This window comes from Scyliorhinus torazame, chromosome 15 (assembly GCF_047496885.1).
Source record: "Scyliorhinus torazame isolate Kashiwa2021f chromosome 15, sScyTor2.1, whole genome shotgun sequence".
In the NCBI taxonomy this organism is placed as follows: Eukaryota; Metazoa; Chordata; class Chondrichthyes; order Carcharhiniformes; family Scyliorhinidae; genus Scyliorhinus; species Scyliorhinus torazame.
This window is the reverse complement of record NC_092721.1, coordinates 197,679,948-197,703,448: the sequence shown is the minus strand read 5'-3', so window position 1 is coordinate 197,703,448 and position 23,501 is coordinate 197,679,948. Positions and strand designations below refer to the sequence as shown.

General features: G+C 46.2%; 1 protein-coding gene across 1 annotated transcript in view; it reads left to right on the top strand.

The window, feature by feature from the left end:
* The window catches only part of myo7aa (myosin VIIAa), a 174,237-nt gene that overhangs the window by 63,868 nt on the left and 86,868 nt on the right, over positions 1–23,501 (top strand). Inside the window, 9 exon segments of the mRNA XM_072477386.1 lie at positions 1,289–1,426; positions 2,648–2,806; positions 7,814–7,906; positions 12,104–12,198; positions 12,836–12,920; positions 14,485–14,703; positions 15,160–15,267; positions 17,254–17,463; positions 19,631–19,834. Of these exon segments, the coding sequence (XP_072333487.1) occupies positions 1,289–1,426; positions 2,648–2,806; positions 7,814–7,906; positions 12,104–12,198; positions 12,836–12,920; positions 14,485–14,703; positions 15,160–15,267; positions 17,254–17,463; positions 19,631–19,834 (1,311 nt within the window).

The window sequence follows — 23,501 nt, the reverse complement described above, 5'->3', positions numbered from 1 at the left end:
CCAAACCTCTCTTTCCTGAACACCGCCAAGAGTAGCCCCCTCCACTAGAGAAATAATCGGTGGTGATCTATCTACCCACCCAGGTACCAGCAGAATTTAAACAAGTAAAAAAATCTTTATTGCTTCATTACTGCGCAAGTGTGTTTATTTTTCCTCTTGGCTGAACGGGACTAAATAAAAGATAAACTCAGCAGGTCTGACCGCATCTGTGGAGAGAGAAACAAAAGATTTGATTTTTTGAGTTCATATGACTCTTCTGCAGAACTAATGTTTGTTCTTGTACTTGTACTTTGCGCCATCTTGAGTAATGTTGAATCAGATGAGCACTAGGGGAAACTTAGATCAGTACCAGGGGGAGAAAGGGTGGAGTTAAGTAAAGTGGGAGGAAGGTCAGGAGGAGCCTAAACCCCAGCATGGATCGATTGCCCCAAAATACATCTTTATGCTTACGTTTTAATATAATTTGATTTCATTTACATGTGAAATAATTCAGACGGGAGGTTCCCTAAATGACCTGTTGCTTTGCTGTAATTTCAATGTAAGGCAGGGGTTTTCAAATAGTGGGTCAGGACCTCCGATGGGGGTCACAGTTGGGGGTTGTTTGGCTCCCCCTCTCCTGAGGCATTAGTGTTGACTGTGGAGAGGAAACCGTGGTGTCTGGAGGCTCTGGTGGGACGGTACAGGACCCAGTGCATCCCTGGCACCCAATAGTGAGGGATGGATGCCGAGCATCAAGAAACCACGTTTGAGTGGGCCCGGGATTATTGTGTGTCGACCTGGGCAGGTTGGTGAACAATTTATTGAAGGCAGGAAAACGTGGGAGGAAATCAAAGGGTCCGGAGTAAAACAGGTCATGGTCATAATGCTGCTCCAGGAAAAGCCTGTTCTCTCTGTTACCCTCTTACCTGTTTGATCAAGCTTTTGGTCACCTGCCCCGATACCTGCTTATGAGCCTGGTGTCAAATTTTGTTGGATAACGACACCCAGTATGAAGCACCTTGGGATGTCTTCGAGCGATCTACAAATCCAAGATGTTGCAGGGTGACCATTTTCTGCTCGGCTCTTCCCAATGAGTAAATTTATTTGTCTTTTGAGTATCTTGGAGGGGTAGGGGGGGGTCAAGAGCGACGGAAGAATCAAAAGGTTCACTTTTTTCCATGACCGTGGTGGTGGTGCAGGAGTTAATGGGAATAGTTACAGCAGCACTTGTTCCAATGGAAAGCTTTTTCATTGCTTCCTGTGTTGTTTTTATTTTTTTTTTGATTTCCATTGTCTTCCTTCTTCCCAGGGAGCAGAGACGAGGAAACGGTCACCAACCCTCAGCAGCCAGTTTAAGCGCTCGCTGGAACTGCTGATGAGAACACTTGGCATCTGTCAGCCCTTCTTTGTTCGTTGCATCAAACCCAATGAGTACAAGAAGTCTATGGTAGGAATTGTCAAAACCTCTCCCCTCCGCGATGGGTTACCGTTTAATCGGCGCGACACTTTGGCTGAAGAAATATTAGGGGAATATAAGTTGCCGAACTTGGTTGAAAAGCACCGCCCAATAAGTGGGAAGGGAAGGCGCTCGTTTGAAGCACAAGAGGCTTGTGCGGAAAAAGCTTTGAAAATCTTGGGAGCTGTTAGGGTTCTCCTCCGAGGAAGGAGGCTTTAATAAGAAAACAAACATTGGGAGATTTCTCAATCTTCCCAATTCATTTTTTCCAATTAAGGGGCAATTTAGCGTGGCCAATCCACCTACCCAGCACTTCTTTGGGTTGTGGGGGTGAAACCCACGCAGACACGGGGAGAATGTGCAAACTCCACACGGACAGTGACTCAGAGCCGGGATCGAACCTGGGACCTCGGCTCCGTGAGGCTGCAGGGCTAACCCACTGCGCCACCGTGCTGCCCCTGGTGTATTTATTTTAAATTTATTCCATAAACCCAAAACGGGGTTTATCATTATACTAAAATCTCCCAGTGTGTGGCTGTGTTGAAGATGATTGCGGAGTGTGAAAGATAACTACGAAAAAAACAGCATTATGCTCATGGGGAAAGCGGGGTGGTGGGGGGAGGGGGCTAGTTTTGAAGGGCAGTTAATTGATCAATTCTCCCATACCAGCAAGGACCCTCCCAAGTGCACACTGAGTTGCTGGTTAACCTAGTTACTTTGGTTAAGGGAAGTGTGATCACTGAAATATCCCGGGGGGGAAACCCTACTCCAAAGTCCAAAGATGTGCAGGTTAGGTGGATTGGCCACGCTAAATTGCCCCTTAGTGTCCAAAAGGTTAGGTGAGGTTACTGGGTTACAGGGATAGGGTGGAGGCGTGAGCTTTAAGTAGGGTGCTCTTTCCAAGGGCCAATGCAGACTCGTTGGGCCGAATGGCCTCCTTCTGCATTGTAAATGATTCCATGTGCAGGTACAGTGGATTGGCCATGATCAATGTGCGGGGATAAGGCGGGGGAGTGGGCCTAGGTAAGGTGTTCTTTCAGAAGATCAGTGCAGACTTGATGGGCCAAATGGCCTCCTCCTGCACTGTAGCGATTCTATGGATACACTGGGATCTTCCTGAATCACACGACTCCCTCTCATGCTGCATTAAGCAGTGCCCACTGTGCCACCCAGGCTGAATTGTAACGGTGATGTCTCTTTGCCACCTGACAGTTATTTGACCGGGAGCTGTGCGTTCGCCAGCTGAGATATTCTGGAATGATGGAGACCATTCGGATCCGACGAGCTGGTTATCCCATTCGCTACACCTTTGTGGAGTTTGTGGACCGATATCGGGTGCTAATGCCTGGAGTCAAACCAGCTTACAAACAGGTAAATGACAAATCACAAGCCAGCTTACAACCAGGTAAATCACAAACCAGCTTACAAACCGGTAAATCACAAACCAGCTTACAAACCGGTAAATCACAAACCAGCTTACAAACAGGTAAATCACAAACCAGCTTACAAACAGGTAAATCACAAACCAGCTTACAAACAGGTAAATCACAAACCAGCTTACAAACCGGTAAATCACAAACCAGCTTACAAACAGGTAAATCACAAACCAGCTTACAAACAGGTAAATCACAAACCAGCTTACAAACAGGTAAATCACCAATCACAAACCAGCTTACAAACAGGTAAATCACAAACCAGCTTACAAACAGGTAAATCACAAACCAGCTTACAAACAGGTAAATCACCAATCACAAACCAGCTTACAAACAGGTAAATCACCAATCACAAACCAGCTTACAAACAGGTAAATCACAAACCAGCTTACAAACAGGTAAATCACCAATCACAAACCAGCTTACAAACAGGTCAATCACCAATCACAAATCAGCTTACAAACGGGTAAATCACAAATCTCCTTCAATAAAAACTTCTCACTGGAGGTTTGAAAGTCCGCCGTTTATTGACCATCCCTAATTGACCATGAGAATGTGGCAGTCGGCTGCCTCTGTGAACTGTTGGTGTAGGTTCAAGGAGTGACGGTGGCATTGGCATGGTGGCATTGTGGCTATGTCGCTGAATGAGTAATCCAGAAACCCAGCTTCATTGTCTATTGACATGGGTTCAAATCCCACCATGGCAGCTGGTGGAATTTACATTTGCTGAATAAATCTGGAATTGAAAGCGTGTATAAGTGACTGTAAAACTATCGTTGATTGTTGTAAAAGCCTATCTGATTCACTCATGTCCCATGACTCCAGATTCACAGGGATGTGACTGACTCTTAACTGCTCCTCTGAAATGGCCGAGGAAACCACTCCGTCTAGGGACAGCTAGGGATGGGCAACAAATGCAGGACTTGCCACTGACACACATCCCATGAAACAATAAAGAAATGTCAATATACCCGTTGTGCTGTTCAGAAGGGAGCTGCAGGATTTTGACCCAGTAACCAGGTGTGATTTGTGTTCACGTTGAGATTCTAAAACAGTGTGGTTCCTGTGCATTGCTGGTTGGTGGAATATGCTGGTCTGGGACGAGCTGGTGAAGAAGATGGGGTTGGTTACTGTTCTATATTTGTTGATGCCGAAAGCGAAAAAGAAAGAGGTGCCACTCTTTCAGTTCATCAAAAACGTAGCGCAGGGTATATTCCGAGATGTTGCTTCAGCTGGGTAAGATGGCGACCTTCCCCAAAAAGCTTCTGCAAACGCTCCGCTGGCGTCACTGCCTATCACGCGACATTTCACCAGCTAGTGGTGTTACTTGAATACGTAACAGTTAGTTATTCATCACCAGTCTGGTTCGGAAGTTTATAAAGTTTCGATTCAACCTTCTGTGCGATTTCTTCTTCTCTCCCCACCCCCCCCTCCAAACTGAGATCTTCTGAAGCTTAAATAAAAACAGAGAATGCTGGAAACAGCTGTACATTTGGAGTCCATGACAAGTTTCACGATGCAAGGCCAGACATGCGAAGGGAACTTTAAACGTCGAGATCAGCAGGCTGTACAACTTGCAGTCCTGTCTGAGGGAAGAGCAGATTCCTGCCCTCCATGAGCTCTGCAGTAATGCAGCCTGTTGCTGGCTCTGGAGTGATTTTAATTGCTTGACTGTTGACTCCATTAAAGAATCGCTCAGCCCATGTTGCGATATTATTGTTGCATGGATTTTGTTCTTTGCTCCAGGTGTTGATATAGTAGGCACAGACTTGTTTTAAATTCTTATTGATCTTTCATAGAATCCCCACTGAGCAGAAGGAAGCCATTCAGCCCATCGAGTCTGCACCCACCCTCTGAAAGAGCACCAATCCTAGAGTCCCCTCCCTAACCCCGTAACCCAAACTGTTGGACACTTAAGAGGCACTTTAGCGTGTCCAGTCTGTTGTGTTCTGCTTCTTCATGTAGCATAAGCTGCTTCCTTGATGTATACTCTGACAAAGGAAGGTTCAGACTTGGAGATGGGTTTAAGACATTTATTGAACAGTTAATAATTCTCCTGCTTGAGTTCGACTCTCCTGCTAATCTTACTATAGTAACTCAATCTAACTAACCAGTCTGCTCTGATCCATGCGGTGGGTGTGATGCTTCCTGATCTGCCCCTGTCTCTGAGTGTCGCCTATGGAAAGAGAAAGAGCATGTGTGCCCTGTCCTTTTATATGGGTAGCCCCCTTGTGGTAGTGTCACCTCTGGGTGTGTCTTGACTGCCCATTGGTCGTGTCCTATCTTATGTGTTGATTAGCTGCATGTCTGCATGTCATGATGTCCCTGGTGCTCCCTCTAGTATCTATTTAGTCCCAGTGTATTTGCATTAACCCCTTGAGTATTTACAGTGATGCATATCACCACATAGTCCACCTAACCTACACATCTTTGGACTGTGGCAGGAAACCGGAACACCCGGAGGAAACACACGCAGACATGGGGAGAACGTGCAGACTCCACACAGACAGTGACCTGAGGTCGGAATTGAACCCGGGTCCCTGGTGCTGTGAGGCAGCAGCGCTAACCGCCGTTCCACCATGCTGTCTTACCTTAGTTCATGGAGGTTGGTTTGGCTCAGTGGGCTAAACAGCTGTTTAGTGATGCAGAGCGAGGCCAACATGGGTTCAATTCCACGTACCGGCTGAGGTTATTCATGAAGGCCCCGCCTTCTCAACCTTGCCCCTCGCCTGAGGTGTGGTGACCCTCGGGTTAAACCACCACCAGTCAGCTCAAAGGAGAAAGCAGCCTATGGTCACCTGGAACTATGGTGACTTTACCTCTTTTTACCTTGCCTCACATCAACAGCAGATGAGCTTGAAAAGAAAAACATTTCATCCATCTAGTGATGCCAGTTGACGGGTGCATGTTGGCCAGGACATGAGGCGAAGGTGCCATAAAAAGTACACTACCTTGTACACCTAGCTTGATGTGCGGCTGGGAGTGGGAGGTTAGGAAATAGTGTGGGCCAGCCTTTCAGCTGTTCCACCAAGAGATTTACCTCCACTGCTTCAAGGGATGGATGGGTTGTTTTACGAGGAAGGTGAACTAAGGTCATTGATGTCAGGAGGTGAAATATCGTTACACACCACTGTCTGTATCAATGGTGTCGAGGTGGAGATTCAAATTCCTAGGTGTACACATCATTAACAATCTGTCCTTGTCCACCCACGGCGACGCTACGATCAAGAAAGCACAACATCGCCTATACGTCCTCAAGAAACTAGGTAAATTTGACATGTCCACATTGACTTTTACCAATTTTTACAGTTGCACCCTTGCAGTTTAGAAGAATGCGAGGTGATCTTATTGAAAGCTCTAAGATTCTGAGGGGTCTCACCAGGGTTGATGCTGAGAGAATATTTCCCCTCATGGGAGAATCTAAAGAGAGGGCTACACTCCATACTCCCAGAATGCCTGGCTCCACTGCAATTCGCCACAACCAGTCCACAACAGACACCATCTTCCTGGCCCTACACTCGACAACAAGACCCCTAAGTCAGACTCCTATTCATTGACTGCAGCTCCGCCTTCAACACCATGATCCCAGCCAAGCTCGTATCAAAACTCCAAAACCTAGGTCTTGACTCCTCCCTCTACAACTGGATTTTCGACTTCCTGACACATAGATCACAATCAGTCAGAATAAACAACACCTCCTCCACGATGGTCCACAATACCGGGGCCCCGCAAGGCTGCTTGGCCCCCTACTATACTCTCAAACACACACGACTATGTGGCACAATTTGGCTCCAACTCCATCTACAAGTTTGCTGATAACATGACCGTTGTGGGTCAGATCTCGAACAAGGATGAGTCAAAATACAGGAGGGAGCTAGAGAACCTAGTGGCGTGGTGTAACAACAACAATCTCTCCCTCTGTCAGCAAAACTAAGGAGCTGGTCATTGACTTCAGGAGGTGAAATATCGTACACACCACTGTCTGTATCAATGGTGTTGAGGTGGAGATTCAAATTCCTAGGTGTGCACATCATTAACAATCTGTCCTCGTCCACCCACGGCGACGCTACGACCAAGAAAGCACAACATCGCCTATACTTCCTCAGGAAACTAGGGAAATTTGGCATGTCCACATTGAGTTTTACCAATTTTTACAGTTGCACCGTAGAAAACATCCTCTCTGGCTGCATCACAACCTGGTATGGCAACTGCTCGTCCCAAGACCTTAAGAAACTACAGAGAGTCATGAACACAGCTCAGTCCATCACACTAACCCGCCTCCCATCCATTGACCCTGTCTGCACCTACCGCTGCCTTGGGAAAGTGGGCAGCATTAATCAAAGACCCCTCCCACCCAGGTTATTCTCTCTTCTAACCTCTTTCATCGGGCAGGCGATAGAAAAGTCTGAACTCACAAAGGTTAAAAACCGTTTCTTCCCCCAAACTCCCGAATGGCTCTCTAATGGACTGACCCCAAGATCCCTCTGTTCCTCCACACTTCCAAGAATCCTGCCTTTAACCCTGTATTCAGCATTCAAATTCAACCTTCCAATCTGGACTTTATGCAGAACAATACTTTTCACTGTATCTCTATACACGTGACAAATCAAATCAGTTTAAAGATGAGGGTGTCCCATTTAGGACTGAGAATGACAGGTTTTCTTTCTCTAAAGGGTTTTAAGTCTTTGAAATTCTCTCCCCCTAGAGAGCAGTGGAGTCTGCATCATTGTCTAATTCTGCCTTGAATATATTCATATTTTTGATCGACAAGGGAGTCGAGGATTACAGGGGAAGAGGGAAGACCAGAAAACTGAGTTCAAGGCCACAATCAGATCGGCCTTGATTTTGTTTAAAAAGTGGAGCGATTCAGAGCGACTGAATGGCCCACTTTTATTCCTTATGGTCTTGTTACCTTCTGTCGATTAATGTCTTTCTCTGTTCCCAGGGAGATCTACGTGGTACCTGCCAGCGAATAGCAGAAGCGGTACTGGGACAACATGGAGACTGGCAGATTGGAAAGACTAAGATTTTTCTAAAGGTGTGTGAGCTTTGTGGTCCATGGTGGTGGTGGGGGGGGGGGGGGGGGGGGGGGGGGGTGGAGAATGACTGGCTATAAGAAGAACCCTTAATAGCTCAAGTCGCCTGTGTCAAGGCCGACTCATCCTGTTGCAGCCAGTAGGTGGCAGCGCGCCCTGGAGCCAAGTGAGGTGTGCCTCTGTTCCACAATGGACCCATTTTCATCGGCAGGTGAACCCGGCTGGCAAAGGTTTTATGAGCGAGGGTGGATTTGCATTTCAATGTAGCAATCTTTCATGACTGCTGGTGGTCTCGACGTGCTTCACAGGCAATAAACAACCTTTTGAAGTGTAGTCACTGTTGTAATGTAGGCAGCACAGGCAGCCGATTGTGCACAGCAAGCTCCCACAAAAGAGGAATATGAAAATGACTAGTGTTAGTCAGACTATGATGTTGGTTAAGCGATAAATATAAACCGGAACACCATTGAGAATTCTGTCCTAAAATATAGCACCTTGAAGGCATCTGAACACCACTTGGCTGCCTTTTGCTGCTTCTGGCTTCTCCCATTATACCTGGGGTCTCCACAATGTTGGTCCATCAGTCACCCATTCCTTGCCTGATCCTGATTTTTTTTCCTCTGTCCGTCTGTCCTTCCCACCATCTCCACTGGCCCCCAGATGTGCTGGTTCCTGATTTTGTCCTTTCCCACTACACCACACACCCCTTTGAGTATCCTCGTCATACCTAACCATTCCCTTCTTCACATTGTTCGAGTTCCTGCAGCAGATCACCAAGCCAGTCTCGCAGCTATCTTGTAGATTTTTCCTTTCGGTTTCAGCGATACCTCTCTGTCACATCAACACTCTCTACCCTTCTTCCAATTACTCCTGCCAGAACTAATCTGTTGGCTAATTTCCATTCCCACGTTCATTTTCCTTCTGTTCTTGGACCAAGATTAAGAAAGTTGACCCCCCAGGCGGGGGCACAGCAGTGTAAAGTGACAGCATTACAGTGATGGAGAGGTGTGCCCCTGGCGGGGGAGGATCTGCCCGCACGAGACTGGTGTTAAAATGTCGTATAGGTGGCGAACTCCAGATCCTTTACTCTGCATCTAGTCTGTGCTAACTGGAGCTGGGGATATTGAATGCCAATCCTGGATGCTAAAATTGGATCAGCATTAAATTCCCGCAGCAGTGACGAACACCAAGGAATAAACTCAAATTAAAGAGGGGATTTAATATTTTCTCCTTTGCCAGTGAATCACTTTTTGGGTCTTTTTTTAAAACCCAAAGTCTGTTTTGCATCTTTTCCTGCCTGGTACGGTGGCATAGTGGTTAGCGCTCTGCCTCACAGCGCCAGGGACCCGGGTTCAACCCCGGCCTCGGGTGACTGTCTGTGTGGAGTTTACACATTCTCCCCGTGTCTGCGTGGGTTTCCTCCGGATGCTCCGGTTTCCTCCCACAGTCCAAAGATATTCCGGTTAGGTGAGTTGAACACGCTAAATTGCTGCCCAATCTCTGGACCCCCCTCAGACTTACCACTGCGGCCTCCCCCCACCCTAGCTGTTAGGGGTTCCTGGAGCCCCTCACCTTGCCTCATAAGGGAAGGGCATCCTGGGTCTGATCCCTGGCAGTGCCAACCTGGTAACCTTAACACTGCCAGCCTGGAACTCTGGCAGTGCCATCGGGCCCCATAGTGGTGCCAGGTGGCAGTGCCAAGGTACCAGGCTGACCGTGTCAAGGAACTCTAGTGGCAGCAAGAGTGCTAGGATACCGGACCACCCGGGCGCCTCCGTGTGGACTAGTACTAAATGGCGCCACCTAGAGGTCTCCCAGATGCAGGCGTTCTATCCTGGGCCGTGTTGGGAGACTCTGACACTGATGTATTTAAGTGAACCTAGCTGCTCACTTATATATGCAAATCTGGATCTCGCCTCGCGACTTCTCTCCTGAGATTTAACGGCCCTCTCCAGTCCCATGTCCGGCGCCGGGACGTCGTTTGATCTTGCCCCATGTTTCCGAAATGATGGAAAACCTCCAGGTCCAGCAGCGTCCATGGAGGGAGAAAATGGGAGTTAACATTTCGAGCCTGTGTGACTCTTCAGAAAGATAATTTACAACGTTCTTGGGAAGGGCATTGGGAGGTTTTGTTCTTGTTACTGGGACGGTGCTGAGATCAGTGGCTGGCTGTCGGGGAACAACACTGATTTTTTTTTCCCCGCCCGCCCACGGGAGGGCTTATCAGAGATTCTCAGCTGTTGCTGTGTCAGGAAGTTGCTTTGTTCAGCTCTTGTTTATTGCTGAGGATAGCAGTGAGCACTCTGCTTCCTGGCAGGAAACTCCAGATCTTCTGATGGGACAGCGATGATCGCAAAAGGCCATTGTCATGGCAACTTGGGAAAAACATGAGGGTCAGAGCTGAGAGATTGTTTAATGCATTTTTTTAGGAATGAAATGGCGTAGAATGAGACCAGATTGAAATAAAGTAGATTGACTCAAAAGGTGCAAATAATGGTCATAAAATGTTTCTGATTGCATTTGCCTTTTGTTTTTGCATTTGAATCCTTATTGCTCTGCACCGGATCAGTAAATGCTTCCTTAGAATGGACAATATGTAAAATCCCTAGCTGACGTAAAGGACTGTAGGCGCAGGCAGAGTGTCCCTCATAAACGCAATGAGCTACTTGTGGGTGACGCAAATCTTTCCCTATAAATGGCTTAAGCCGTGGTTGGTCTTTGAGTTGGAGAATTTCATGTAGGTTCAAAGATCTTTTGGAAGGGGCACTAGGAACTCTCCTGCCAGCTAACATTCTGACACGATGACGGCAGCCTGTACAGAAACCCAGGGTCCAGCCCAAGACTGACCCCCAGGTCTCAATTTAACTGCATAGAGCCAACAGATGCTCTCCTTGACGGGAACAGGAGTAGGCCACGGATCCATCACCTAGATCATTGTTGATCTGTATCTTAACTCCATTCGCACACCTTATTTCTGAATACCCTTACTCTCAATTTTAGAGACATTTTCAATCAACCTAGCCCCTCTCGCTTTGATAGGGGAGAGAATTACAGGTTTCCAATTATTCGAGATCGGTTTGTTGCTGCAATGAAATTAGGAAATAGAAACATAGAAAATAGGAGCAGGAGGAGGCCATTCGGCCCTTCGAGCCTGCTCTGCCATTCATTTTGATCGTGGCTGATCACCCAACTCAATAGCCTGAGCCTGCTCCTCAAGCTTGATCTTCCCAACCACCCCCCCCCCACCCCCCCCCCCCCCCCCCATATCCTTTGATCCTCTCCACCTCAATGCTGTATCTAACTTCTTCTACACTGTTTCGTCCTCAACTACTTTCTGTGGTAGCGAATTCCACAGGTTACCACTCTCTCTGGATGAATAGATTTCTCCCCTCTGTCCTAAATGGCCTACCCTGTATCCTCAGACTGTGAATCCCTGGTTCTGGACAGCCCCATCATTGGGAACTTCCTAATAATAATAATCTTTATTATTGTCACAAGTAGCCTTACATTAACACTTCAATGAAGTTACTATGGAAAGCCCCTAGTCGCCACACTCCGGCGCCTGTTCGGGTACACAGAGGGAGAATTCAGAATGATTCACCTAAAGAGCGCATGTTTCGGGGCTTGTGGGAGAAAACTGGAGCACCCGGAGGAAACCCACGCAGAAACGGGGAGAACAGACTGTGATCCAAGTCGGGAATCGAACCTGGGACCCTGGTGCTGTGAAGCAATAGTGCTAACCACTGTGCTACCGTGCCACTTGTCTAATCCTGTTAGAATTTTTGAGATTTCTATGAGATTCTTCTAAATTTCAGTGAAAACAATCCTGACCAACCCATCTCTCCTCATACGCCAGTCCCGCCATCCCAGGAATTGGTCTGGTAAAACTTTGCTGCACCCTCTCTGCAGCAAGAACAGCCTTCCTCAGATAAGGAGACCAAAAGTGCACACAATACGCCAGGTGTGGCCTCTGTATAATTGCAGCAAGACATCCCGGCTCCTGAATGTGAATCCTCTGGCCATGAAGGCTGCCATTTGCTGCTACAAAGCAGAGATATTAACAATGATCAAAGCTTTTGGAAGGGGAGATTCGGCATAGTCTGATACTCAATAGAGTACTGTTTCCTGGAAACAAGTTATTTGGTGAGCGGTGGATTTTTTTGTTGTCGAATACTTCACTTTTCTTGGATGTTTTTCAGGATCACCATGATATGTTGCTGGAGATCGAGAGAGACAAGGCAATAACCGACAAGGTCATCCTCATTCAGAAAGTGGTTCGAGGATTCAAAGACAGGTAGGGCTCATCAGAAAACTGGAGCAGGCCAGTTTTATTCAAAAGGCCCCAAGCTCTATGGAACACTATTTGGCGAATCTCCCAGTGTTGCTGAGTACACAGCAAGTTACTGGGTTTTTTTTCAGCAAAGGGAGGTGAACCCATTATGTATCAATGTCTAATTGTATTTCTCTGTTGCTACACAAGAGTCGCTAGCAACATTGAGACCATTTCGATTCGGTTGCGAATATGAAACATGAACAATGTTATTCCGGAGGTTGAAAAGGGGATGGGGCCTGTGATCGAGTGATGACATTGACTCTTCTAATCTACCTGAGAGAACAACTGAGACCTTTGTTTAATGTCACAGACGTAGATGGCACCAAGACAGCACTCCCTCAGTATTGCTCTGGGAGTGTCGGCCTAGATTCACCTCTTCTACTCGAGTGGGACTTGACCCCACAATCTTCTGACTTTCGGGATGGGAATGTTATCCACTGAGCTGTATCGGAAACTTAAACTAGTGGGAAGCTTACTCTGTGACCAACCCATACTAAACCAGCTGATAGCTATCCATGAATAAAATTGAGTTGTGGTGTTTCTTCTTTACAAAAACGTATGTGATTCTGGATTTTAAAAAATTCAAAATGCTCCACAGGTCCAACTTTGTTAAATTAAGAAAATCAGTGATGTTGATTCAGAAGTATTGGCGAGGGTATCTGTGCCGGAAGAATTTCAGTGCAGTAAGTTAATTATTTCTCGGTCTTTAAATTTAAAGGTTGAAGGATAAACTCTGATTGTTTTCACTGGAAATGGAGGTTGTGGGTCGACCTGAATAAGGTCTACAAAATTATGAGGGGCATAGACAGAGTGGATAGTCAGAAGCTTTTTCCCAGGGTGGAGGGGTCAATTACTAGGGGGCATCGGTTTAAGGTGCGAGGGGCAAGGTTTAGAGGAGATGTACGAGACAAGTTTTTTTTTTTTTTTTTTTTTTTTTTTTTTTTTTTTTTTTTTTTATAAACAGAGGGCAATGAGTGCCTGGAACTAGCTGCCGGAGGAGGTGGTGGAAGCAGGGACGATAGTGATACTTAAGGGACATCTTGACAAAGAACTGAATAGGATGGGAATAGAGGGATGTGGATCCCAGAAGTGTCGAAGGTTTTAGGTTAAATGGGCAGCATGGTCAGCGCAGGCTTGGAGGGCCGAAGGGCCTGTACTATTCTTTGTATCATTGTTGTGGACATTGTTTATTGCCCATCCCTAATTGCCTTTGAGGAGGTGGTGAGCCGTCTTCTTTCACCACTGCAGTCCATGTGGTATAGGTACACCCACTGTGCTGCTGGGGAGGGAGCTCTAGGTTTTTGATGAAGTGGCAGTGAAAGATAGGTGATCGAGTTCCAGTTCGGGATGTCGTGTCACTCAGATGGGCAATCTACGGGCGGTGGTGTTCCTAAGCATCTGCTGGGTGGTAAAGATCACAAATTTAAAATTTGCCATTGAGGTAATCATCTTGCCTATTGCAAGGTCAAGATTTTGAAAGCTTTTTTAGAATTATCCTTTTGGGGAAACATGGGAGACCAATCAAATATGCTACCAAACTAGGGGATGCATGGCTACTTGGCTGACAAAGTCCTTGGTTGGATTATCTCTGTCCTAGAGTGTGAATCCTCTGCATAAAAAAGTGACTTCTAGTTTAGCATGCAAGCGAACGGAGGGGTAAGGTGGAAAAACAGAGTTAAGCTGGAAGGTCAGCCATGATCTTATTAAATGGTGTGTGGTATTATCATAACTGTAAGAACTGCAAGGGTTAATGAAGTTTTCTCGAGTAGTCACTAGAGGGAGCTACATTTACAATTTCATATAAGGCAGTGTTGCTAAGCCTTGAGGGGGGGGAGGGGGAGTGAGTGTGCAGGAGTTAGCTAGAGAGAGAGTCAGAAGTACAAATAGTGTAAGTGAGAGCAGATCATAGTTTATATCCGTATTAAGATTAGCTGTAGATGAGTGTAGTCTAAATGTTAATAATCAACTGTGTATTCTTTAGGAGTACATGTCGAACCCAAATTAGTAGTATTAATACATTTATAGCTTTGTTTAAGTTCAAGCTATTTTGTGATCTTTGTGAACACTACTGCAATCATCCTAAAATGAGCAACACCAAGAACACCACATGGTGGAGCAGGTTCAAGGGACAATACGGTTTCCACTGGGCATAATGTAAGAAAGAGGAGAGGGCTTGAATAGGTCGCGTGGCAAACATGAGCTTCACCGTGCTGTTTTCCTGACGACGTTCTCTTTGATCTTCAATAGATGAGAATTGGATTCTCCAGGCTGCAGGCCCTCTATCGATCCCGTAAGCTCTGCGCACAGTATCACTTCGCCCGCAAGAGAATCATCATGTTCCAGGCCCATTGTCGGGGTTACTTGGTGCGGAGAGCGTTCCGCCATTGTTTCTGGGCGGTCATCACCATTCAGGCCTGCGTTCGAGGCATGATTGCACGCAGACTCTACAAGAGGCTGAGGGGAGAAGTGAGTGCCTTTTCTGCGGGACAGGTGGGGGGGGGGGGGGGGGGGGAGACATTTTTTCTTTGTACAATAAACCTACGTTTGTGTGGCAAGCAATTGGAAAGAGCTTGAATTTCCAATAGCTTTTTCTGGGTGCCGCGTGTCATGGTGATCGGGAATGCACCTCGTACACGAGTAGAGGCGGATTCCATAACTTTCGGAAAGGAATTGGGAAAGGTCAGGGGAGCGGGGATTAATTGGATAGCCTTTCAAAGAGGCAACACTGGCATAATGAACCAAGCCGATTTTCAAAAGCCAATTTTTAAAAATGTATTCATTCTCGGGATGTGGCTGTCGCTGGCTGGGCCGGCATTTGTTTTCCTCTTGGTCAGGCACTCGAGAAATATCTAAGGTTCTAAGAAATAAAGGTATTTGAAACTTGAAACTCTTTACTCGTGCTGCTGTGTCTGCTCTTGACAGTACCGGCGACGGCTGGAAGCAGAGAAGCAGCGTCTCGCCGAGGAGGTGCGGCTCCGCAAGGAGATGAGCAACAAGAAAGCCAAGGAGGAGGCGGAGAGGAAACATCAGGTCAGTCGCTGACTGGATGTGTAACCCAATGACCCCCGGTAATTTTAAAACTTGTTTGTGTTGGTGGAACTGTTGAAGAATAGTCTTGCCCTCTACACTTGGCTTGGTTCTTGGGCTGTACCGAGTTGGCCAAAGTCAAAGCCATTTATTTTCCAGACTAAGGGTGGGCAAAGTGGTTCTGGGACAGTTGGTCAGGACAAGTTACGTCATTGTGTTCTTTTACGGGATGGGGGCATCGCTGCCTAGGCCAACATTTATTGCCCGTCCCTAATGGCCCTTGAGAAGGTGCTGGTCAGCTGCCTTCTTGAGCTGCTGCTATCCATGTGGTGTAGGTACATCCACAGTGCTGTTCGGGAGGGAGTTCCATGATTTAGACCCAGCAACAGTGAAGGAACAGGGATATATTTCCAACTCAGGATGGTGAGCGACTTGGAGGGGAGCTTTCAGGTGGTGGTGTTCCTATGTATCTGCTGCCCTTATCCTTCTAGATGGTGGTGGTTGTGGGTTTGGAAGGTTCTGTCTGAGGAACCTTAACAAGACTCACTAATAGTGCCTTCCTCGGTCCCTGCCTCACCGCACCTTTTGCTGAAACCCTCTTCCATATTAATTGTCACCTGCATACTATTCCAATGCTCTCCTGCCCAGCCTTCCTCCTCAGACACTCTGTAAACCTGGGTTCATCGTAAACTCTGCTATCCTGCGTTGAGTCCATTCACCCATCATCCCAGCACTGACCCCTGGTCCAGTAACCCCTTTTCAAAATTCTCAGCCTCGTTCTCCTGTCCATCCATCCCTAGAACACCTGATACATCTTTCACTTCTTTCACCTCCCCATTGGTAGCCATGTCTTCAGATGCTTAGGCTCTTAAACTCTGAAATTCTACTGTTTAATCTCTTTTCCCCCTTTCGACCACTCTTGCCTTGTTTTATGGTGCTGCTCAAAATCTATCTCTTTTACTAGGTCAATTACTAGGGGGCATAGGTTTAAGGTGAGAGGGGCAAGGTTTAGAGTAGATGTACGAGGCAAGTTTTTTACGCAGAGGGTAGTGGGTGCCTGGAACTCGCTACCGGAGGAGGTGGTGGAAGCAGGGACGATAGTGACATTTAAGGGGCATCTTGACAAATACATGAATAGGATGGGAATAGAGGGATACGGACCCAGGAAGTGTAGAAGATTGTAGTTTAGTCGGGCAGCATGGTCGGCACGGGCTTGGAGGGCCGAAGGGCCTGTTCCTGTGCTGTACATTTCTTTGTTTGTTCTTTGTTTGTTTATCAAAGCATTTGGCTACCTCCTATTGCTTTCTGCCTAATGGCGGTGCCATTATATTTTTGTGTGGTAGGATGGTGTACTGTACAAATTGTTCCATTGGCAGCAATGACTATTGTAGTTCATGGTCATGACATCTTGTTGAGGAATGTGCATTTGGGTGAGGTATTGGAAGACATCAGCACCCAAGGTACCTACCTTAATGTGAATCCTGATCCCTCATGAAGGGCAGGGAGAAGATTGAGGCGATTATATTTTTGTTGGAAGACTCCTGAGGTCCAAAGAAATTGTATTGGCTCGGGCTGATTGAACCAGCTGTGCCTCATTTTACCAACATTGGTAAGGGTGGTTGTCATAACCTTGGGTTAAACCGGTCATGGGGCACCAATGAATCCTTAAGCAGGTCATCGGAGCCTTAGGAGACTAGAGGATTGATATTCCCAATGGGGAATATGCACTCCTCCGCTGATGGACGGGGCTCCCCCTTCTACATCCTGTATAAAACTGGAGGCCCATGAACAGTGAGCTGGCTTCTGTAGTAGAATAACCGTTCTATACTCTTGTTCTGCTGCAGTAAATCTTTTTCCTATTGATTCCATCTGCTTGGCTCAGTGTGCACTCCTTTCCGGAACTTGTAACCGTGGTCTTTTATTCTTTGTTCAATAGTTCTGAAGAGACTGACATTTGGCAGGCCGCATTTAAATCTCCTCTTTCTGCAGGAACGTCTTGCGCAGTTGGCTCGGGAAGATGCCGAGAGAGAGGTGAATGAGCGGCGGGAAGCCCGTCGAAAGAAAGAAATGGTGGAGCAGATGGAGAAGGCTCGGAATGAGCCCGTGAACGACTCTGACATGGTGGATAAGATGTTTGGGTTTCTGGGCACACCCGCTGTGCTCCCAGGGCAGGAGGGTCAAGCACCGTCGGGGTTTGAGGTACGGAAGTTTAAAATCTTTTCTTTAGTTTGGTTTCAGCAGTGACCACTGAGCAAATGCATCTGGAGGTCGAACTGGAACATAAGAATTGCAAGATGCCAAAAGAGCAGGTCCACGGAGTCCACATCCTGGTAGTCTCACAGTGGCGTTGTTGACTAATCTTAGCAAACAATCTCCAAGATTAGTCTGCAACAGACCCAGAGCTGGCGGGAGCAAATTCCCGACTTGTGGAGAGCACAGGTTAAAAGTTATCTTTTTCCTTCCTGAGCAATCCAACATTTGCCATCCCATGGTATCTACAATTTTTTTTACTATTTTTGAAAAACGAGACGTGCTGTTGAAGCTTTATGTCTGACACTCATCAGGACAAATGCAAGAATGCCAAATTTCAAACAATCACAATTTATACTACAGGATGACTCCGATTGGCTGAGGCTTTGCCGTGTAGGCAGAGCCTTGGCCAATCTGGAGTCGCATTTAGACCAGACCAGGTAAGGATGGCCTAGTCCCTTCACGAAAGGGCATTAGTGATGCAGATAGGCTTTTACGACAATCGATAACGGTTTCATGATCATCATTTGATATTTATTGAATTCAAATTTCACCATCTGCTCTGGTGGGATTCGAACCCCGTACCCCAGAGCATCACCCTGAGTCTCTGGATTAGTTGTCAGGTGTCAACACCACCATGCCATCACCTGCCCCTCCACTCAATAGTGCTGCAGAGCTGCCTCTGATTGGTCCAGCAGCCTGGAAGGCACACCCACTGCTCTTAATTGGATGGCAGAGATGATGGTGGCCTCTTAATTGGCTGCCATTGGTAAAATAGCCATCACAATCTCGCTGCCCATTGGCATGGATTCCTGTCTGCATTACGTCCCAGTGGCGGGGTGTCACCCTTTGCAATAAAATTCCAGTCATTGGATTGGATTTAAATAGAACACGAGAACATAGTGCAGAAGGAGACCATTCGGTCTATCGAGTCTGCACCGACCCACTTAAGCCTCTTTCCACATCATCCCCGTAACCCAATAACCCCTCCTAACCTTTTTGGTCACTAAGGGCAATTTATCCTGGCCAATCCACCTAACCTGCACGTCTTTGGACTGTGGGAGGAAGCCGGAGCACCCGGAGGAAACCCACGCAGACACTGGGAGAACGTACAGACTCTGCACAGACAGTGACCCAGCGAGGAATCGAACCTGGGACCCTGGCGCTGTGAAGCCACAGTGCTATCCACTTGTGCTACCATGCTGCCCACGATTTGTTGGATTTATTTATTGTCACGTGTACCGAGGTACAGTGGAACCATTTTTCTGCGAGCAGCTCAAACAGATCATTTAGTACATGAAAGAAAATACGTAATAGGGCAACACAAGGTACACAATGTAAACACATAGACACCGGCATAGGATGAAGTATTAATCTGATCAGTCCATAAGAGGGTCGTTTAGGAATCTGGTAACAGCGGGGAAGATACTGTTTTTGAGTCTGTTCGTGCGTGTTCTCAGACTTTTTTTTATCCCTTGCCCGATGGAAGAAGTTGGAAGAGTGAGTAAGCCAGGTGGGAGGGGGTCTTTGATTATGCTGCCCGCTTTCCCCAGACAGCGGGAGGTGTAGATAGAGTCAATGGAAGGGAGGTGGATTCGTGAGATGGACTGGGCGGTGTTCATGACTCTCTGACGTTCTCTTGCGCTTTTGGGCTGAGCAGTTGCCATACCAGGCTGTGATGCAGCCTGATAGGATTGCTTTCTATGGTGCACCTGCTTCTGCAGATTAGTGTTCTCCTTCTTTAAGGACAGGCCATGTCCTCTGGGTGTTTTGGACAAGAGGTGGTGATCAAAATTATCCCATCCTTTTTTTAAGGATCCCCAAAACAGGAATTGGCATCACTTGAACACCTTTTTTCTTTTCCTCCGTAAGAACATGCCCATCACTCCACATAATACAATCCCTCCTTTATAATCCTGTTTGCTCTCGTCTTTATGTTCAATAAACATGGGTGTAATTAATATTTGGCACTAATTGAAGTGAGTTGAACTGATTTTATTCCGATTTCCCCATGCATGTTTCTGGGGGGGTTTCTGTATATTGCTTCTCGTGCTGTTGTAGGTGTGGTCAGTCTGGTTTGACTCTAGCTTTAAATATATTTTTGTGTTGGCACCAGGACCTCGAGCGTGCCCCGAGAGAGTTGGAGGAGGAAGACCTGGACGCAAGCTTGCCACTACCGGAAGAGGAAGAGGAAGATCTTTCTGAGTACAAATTTGCCAAGTTCGCCGCGACTTACTTTCAGGGCACCACGACGCACACCTACATCCGGAGGCCTCTCAAGTTGCCCTTACTTTACCATGATGATGAAGGAGATCAACTGGTAAGTGAAAGGTGATGGAAGACTGTGCGAAGCTTCAATAAGGGGATTACCAAGGCGTGAAGGTAAAATTGGCTGGAGTGGATGCGGAAAGGAGTTTAGCAGAAAAGACAATTGGTCAGCTATGGCAGACATTTGATGAAAATAGTTCATGACTCGTGGCACAGTGGTTAGCACTACTGCCTCATAACACCAGAGACCTGGGTTCAATTCTGACCTCTGGCAACTGTCCATGTGGAGTCTGCACATTCTCCCTGTGTCAACGTGGGTTTCCTCCGGGAGCTCCGGTTTCCTCCCAAAGTCCAAAGATGTGCAGGTTAGGTGGATTGGCCATGCTAAATTGCCCCAGGTGGGGTTACAGGGATAGGATGGGGAATTGGGCCTGGGCAAGGTGCACTTTCAAAGGGGCGGTGCAGATGGGTCGAATGGCCTCCTTCTACACTGTAGGGATTCTATGATGTATCCCAGTGAGGAAGAAGAATTCTAAGAAAGGGATAAGTCAACCATGGTTAATTAAGGAAGTTGAGGATCATGTTAAATGGAAAGAAAAAACAGTGTGGCAAAGATTAGTGGTAAGCCAGAGGATTGGGAAAGTTTTTTAAATCAACAAAAGATGACCAAAAAAATAATAGAGGGAGAAGATCAACCATGAGGGTAAACTAGCAAGTAAGATAAAAATGGTTAGTAAGACCTTCTTTAAATATGTAAAAAGAAAGAGAGAGGCCAACATGAACATTGGCCCCTTAGAAAATGATAGAAAATGAGACTGGGATATAATGATGGGGAACCAGGAAATAGCAGCGGGGTTAAATAAATATTTTGCATCAGTTTCATTACAGAAGACAGCGTGTCCAAAAATATTAAATAATCCAGGTGAGGGAGGAAATAAATAGAACAATAATTAGAGAAAAAGTACTAGGGAAACTAATGGGGCTAAAGGCTGATAAGTCCCCTGGACCTGATGGATTGCATCCCAGATATTAAAGGAAATAGCTACAGAGATAATGGGTGCACTGGTTGTAATCTTCCAAGAATCCTTAGATTCTGGAAAAGTCCCAGAGGTTTGGAAAACTGCCAACATAACACCTTTATTCAAAAGGGAGGGAAACATAAAATCAGGTAACTACAAGCTAGTTAACTTAACATTGGTCTTCGCAAAAAAGGATGTAATAACAGAGCATTGTAAATTCTATGATTTAGGAATGCATAATATAATCAAGCAGAGTTAGCAAGTCAGCATGGCTTCATGTCTGACAAATTCGTGAGGTGATAACAAGCAGGATAAATAAAGGGAAACCAGTGGGTGTAATATACTTGGATTTCCAAAAAGCGTTCAATAAGGTATTGCACAAAAGGCTAATTAATAAGATAAGAGCCCATAGTGTTGGGGTAGTATGTTAGCATGGTAATAGATGGATAGAAGCCACTTGAGTTACAGAGTTGAGATAAGTAAAGGTGTTTTCAGGATGGCAATCTGTAACTCGTGGAGTGCCACTGGGATCCGTGCTGGGGCCCACAATTATTTACAATATATATTAATGACGTGGATGAGGGAAGTGAATGTACTGTTGCCAAGGTTGCGGATGCCATAAAAATAGGTGGGAAGGCAAGTGGTGAGGAGACCATCTACAGAGGGATATAGGCAGGTTAGGCGAGTGAGGAAAAAACTTGTCAGTTGGAGTATAATGTAGAAGAATCTGAATTTATGCACTTTGGTAGGAAGAATAAAGGAGCTGAATACTATCTAAATGGAGAGAGTTAGCAGAAAAGTGCAGCTCAAAGGGATGTGGGGGTCCTTGTGCATAAATCACAAAAAGCTAGCTTGCAAGTTCAACAAGTAATTGTTATGTTCTTTGCTTTGTTCTCCAAGATAGCCAACGATGTAGTGTTGACAAAGAACATAAAACTATACGTTTAAATCAAAACTATTTTATTTTACAATACTTTAACTTGATTTGGTTCACAAACTTTACTGAGTGACAGATAACAAAATAATAGTACTAAATCTGTGATTCAGTAATTAATAATCTCTCTAATATATAAACTACCCCACTCTAACTAGGGCTAGTGAATAGTACTGAATCTGTGATACAGTAATTAATAATCTCTCTAATATATAAACTACCCCACTCTAACTAGGGCTAGTGAAGTGTTTGCATCACTATCGGAGGAGGTATCTGGGAAGTATGAGGAGGTGAAAAAAATCCATCTTTGGTGCATATGAGCTAGTGCCTGAAGCCGACAGACAAAGGTTTAGAAATTTAAGGAAAGAATTTGGTCAAACATATACATGGAGTTTGAAAGGATCAAACCGAGTAATTTTGATAGGTGGATAAGGGCTTTGAAAATAGACCGAACATATGAAGCTCTCCGAGAAATTATACTTTTGGAGGAGTTTAAAAATTCAATTCCTGATGTAGTGAGAACTCGTGTGGAAGGACAGAGGGTTAAAACTGCGAGATTAGCAGCAGAAATGGCAGATGATTATGAATTAGTTCATAAATCAAAGCTTGGTTTCTGACATCAGTTTCAGCCGGTGAGGGATAGAAACTGGGGAAAATAGAAATACTCTAGTGGTAGCACGGTAGCATAGTGGTTAACATAATGGCTTCACAGCGCCAGGGTCCCGGCCTGGGTCACTGTCTGTGCGGAGTCTGCACGTTCTCCCCGTGTCTGCGTGGGTTTCCTCCGGGTACTCCGGTTTCCTCCCACAGTCCAAAGATGTGCAGCGATAGGTGGATTGGCCGTGATAAATTGCCCTTTGTGTCCAACAAAAAAAAGGTAAGGTGGAGTTACGGGGATAGGATGGAAGTATGGAGATAGGGTGGAGATGTGGGCTGAGGTAGGGTGCTCTTTCCAAGGGCCAGTGCAGACTTGATGGGCTGAATGGCCTCCTTCTGCATTGTAAATTCTGTGTTCTGTATTCAACCTCACACTATCCTTCTACATTGAACTCTCCATCAGCTTCTCCCAGCATGCCCAGAGACACAGCCTTTTATAAGATCACTCAGTGATGCCATCTAGTGTTGATGTACATGAACATCATCTTGTTAACCCTTTACGATACTTGGACTATACATATCATTACAGTAATTGGGAAGGGAAATGGAATGTTGGCCGTTATTTCAAAGGGAATGGAATATAAAAATAGGGAAGTTATAAAAGGCACTAGTTAGTTCACACATGGAATATTGTGAAGTTCTGGCCCCCTTATCTAAGGAAAGATACGCTGGCATTGGAGGCAGTCCACCGAAGGTTCACTAGGTTGATCCCAGGTATGGAGAGATTTTCTTTTGAGGACCGGTTGGGTAGATGGAGCCCAAACTCATTGGAGTTTAGAAGAATGAGAGGCGACCGCATTGAGACATACCAGATTCTCGGGGGGGGGGGGGGAGGGGGTTGACAGGGTAGATGCTGAGAGGTTGTTTCCCCTTGTGGGACAGTCTTGGACCAGAGGGCATAATCAAAGGGTATGGGGTCACCCATTTAAGACCGATGAGGAGGAATTTCTTCTCTTGAGGGTAGTGAATCTGTGGAATTCTTTACCGCAGAGAGCTGTAGAGACTGGGTCGTTAAGCATGTTCAAGGCTGAGATCGATCAATTTTTAACGCTAAGGGAACCGAGGGTGATGGGGATAATTCGGGAAAGTGGGGATGAGGATTATCACAT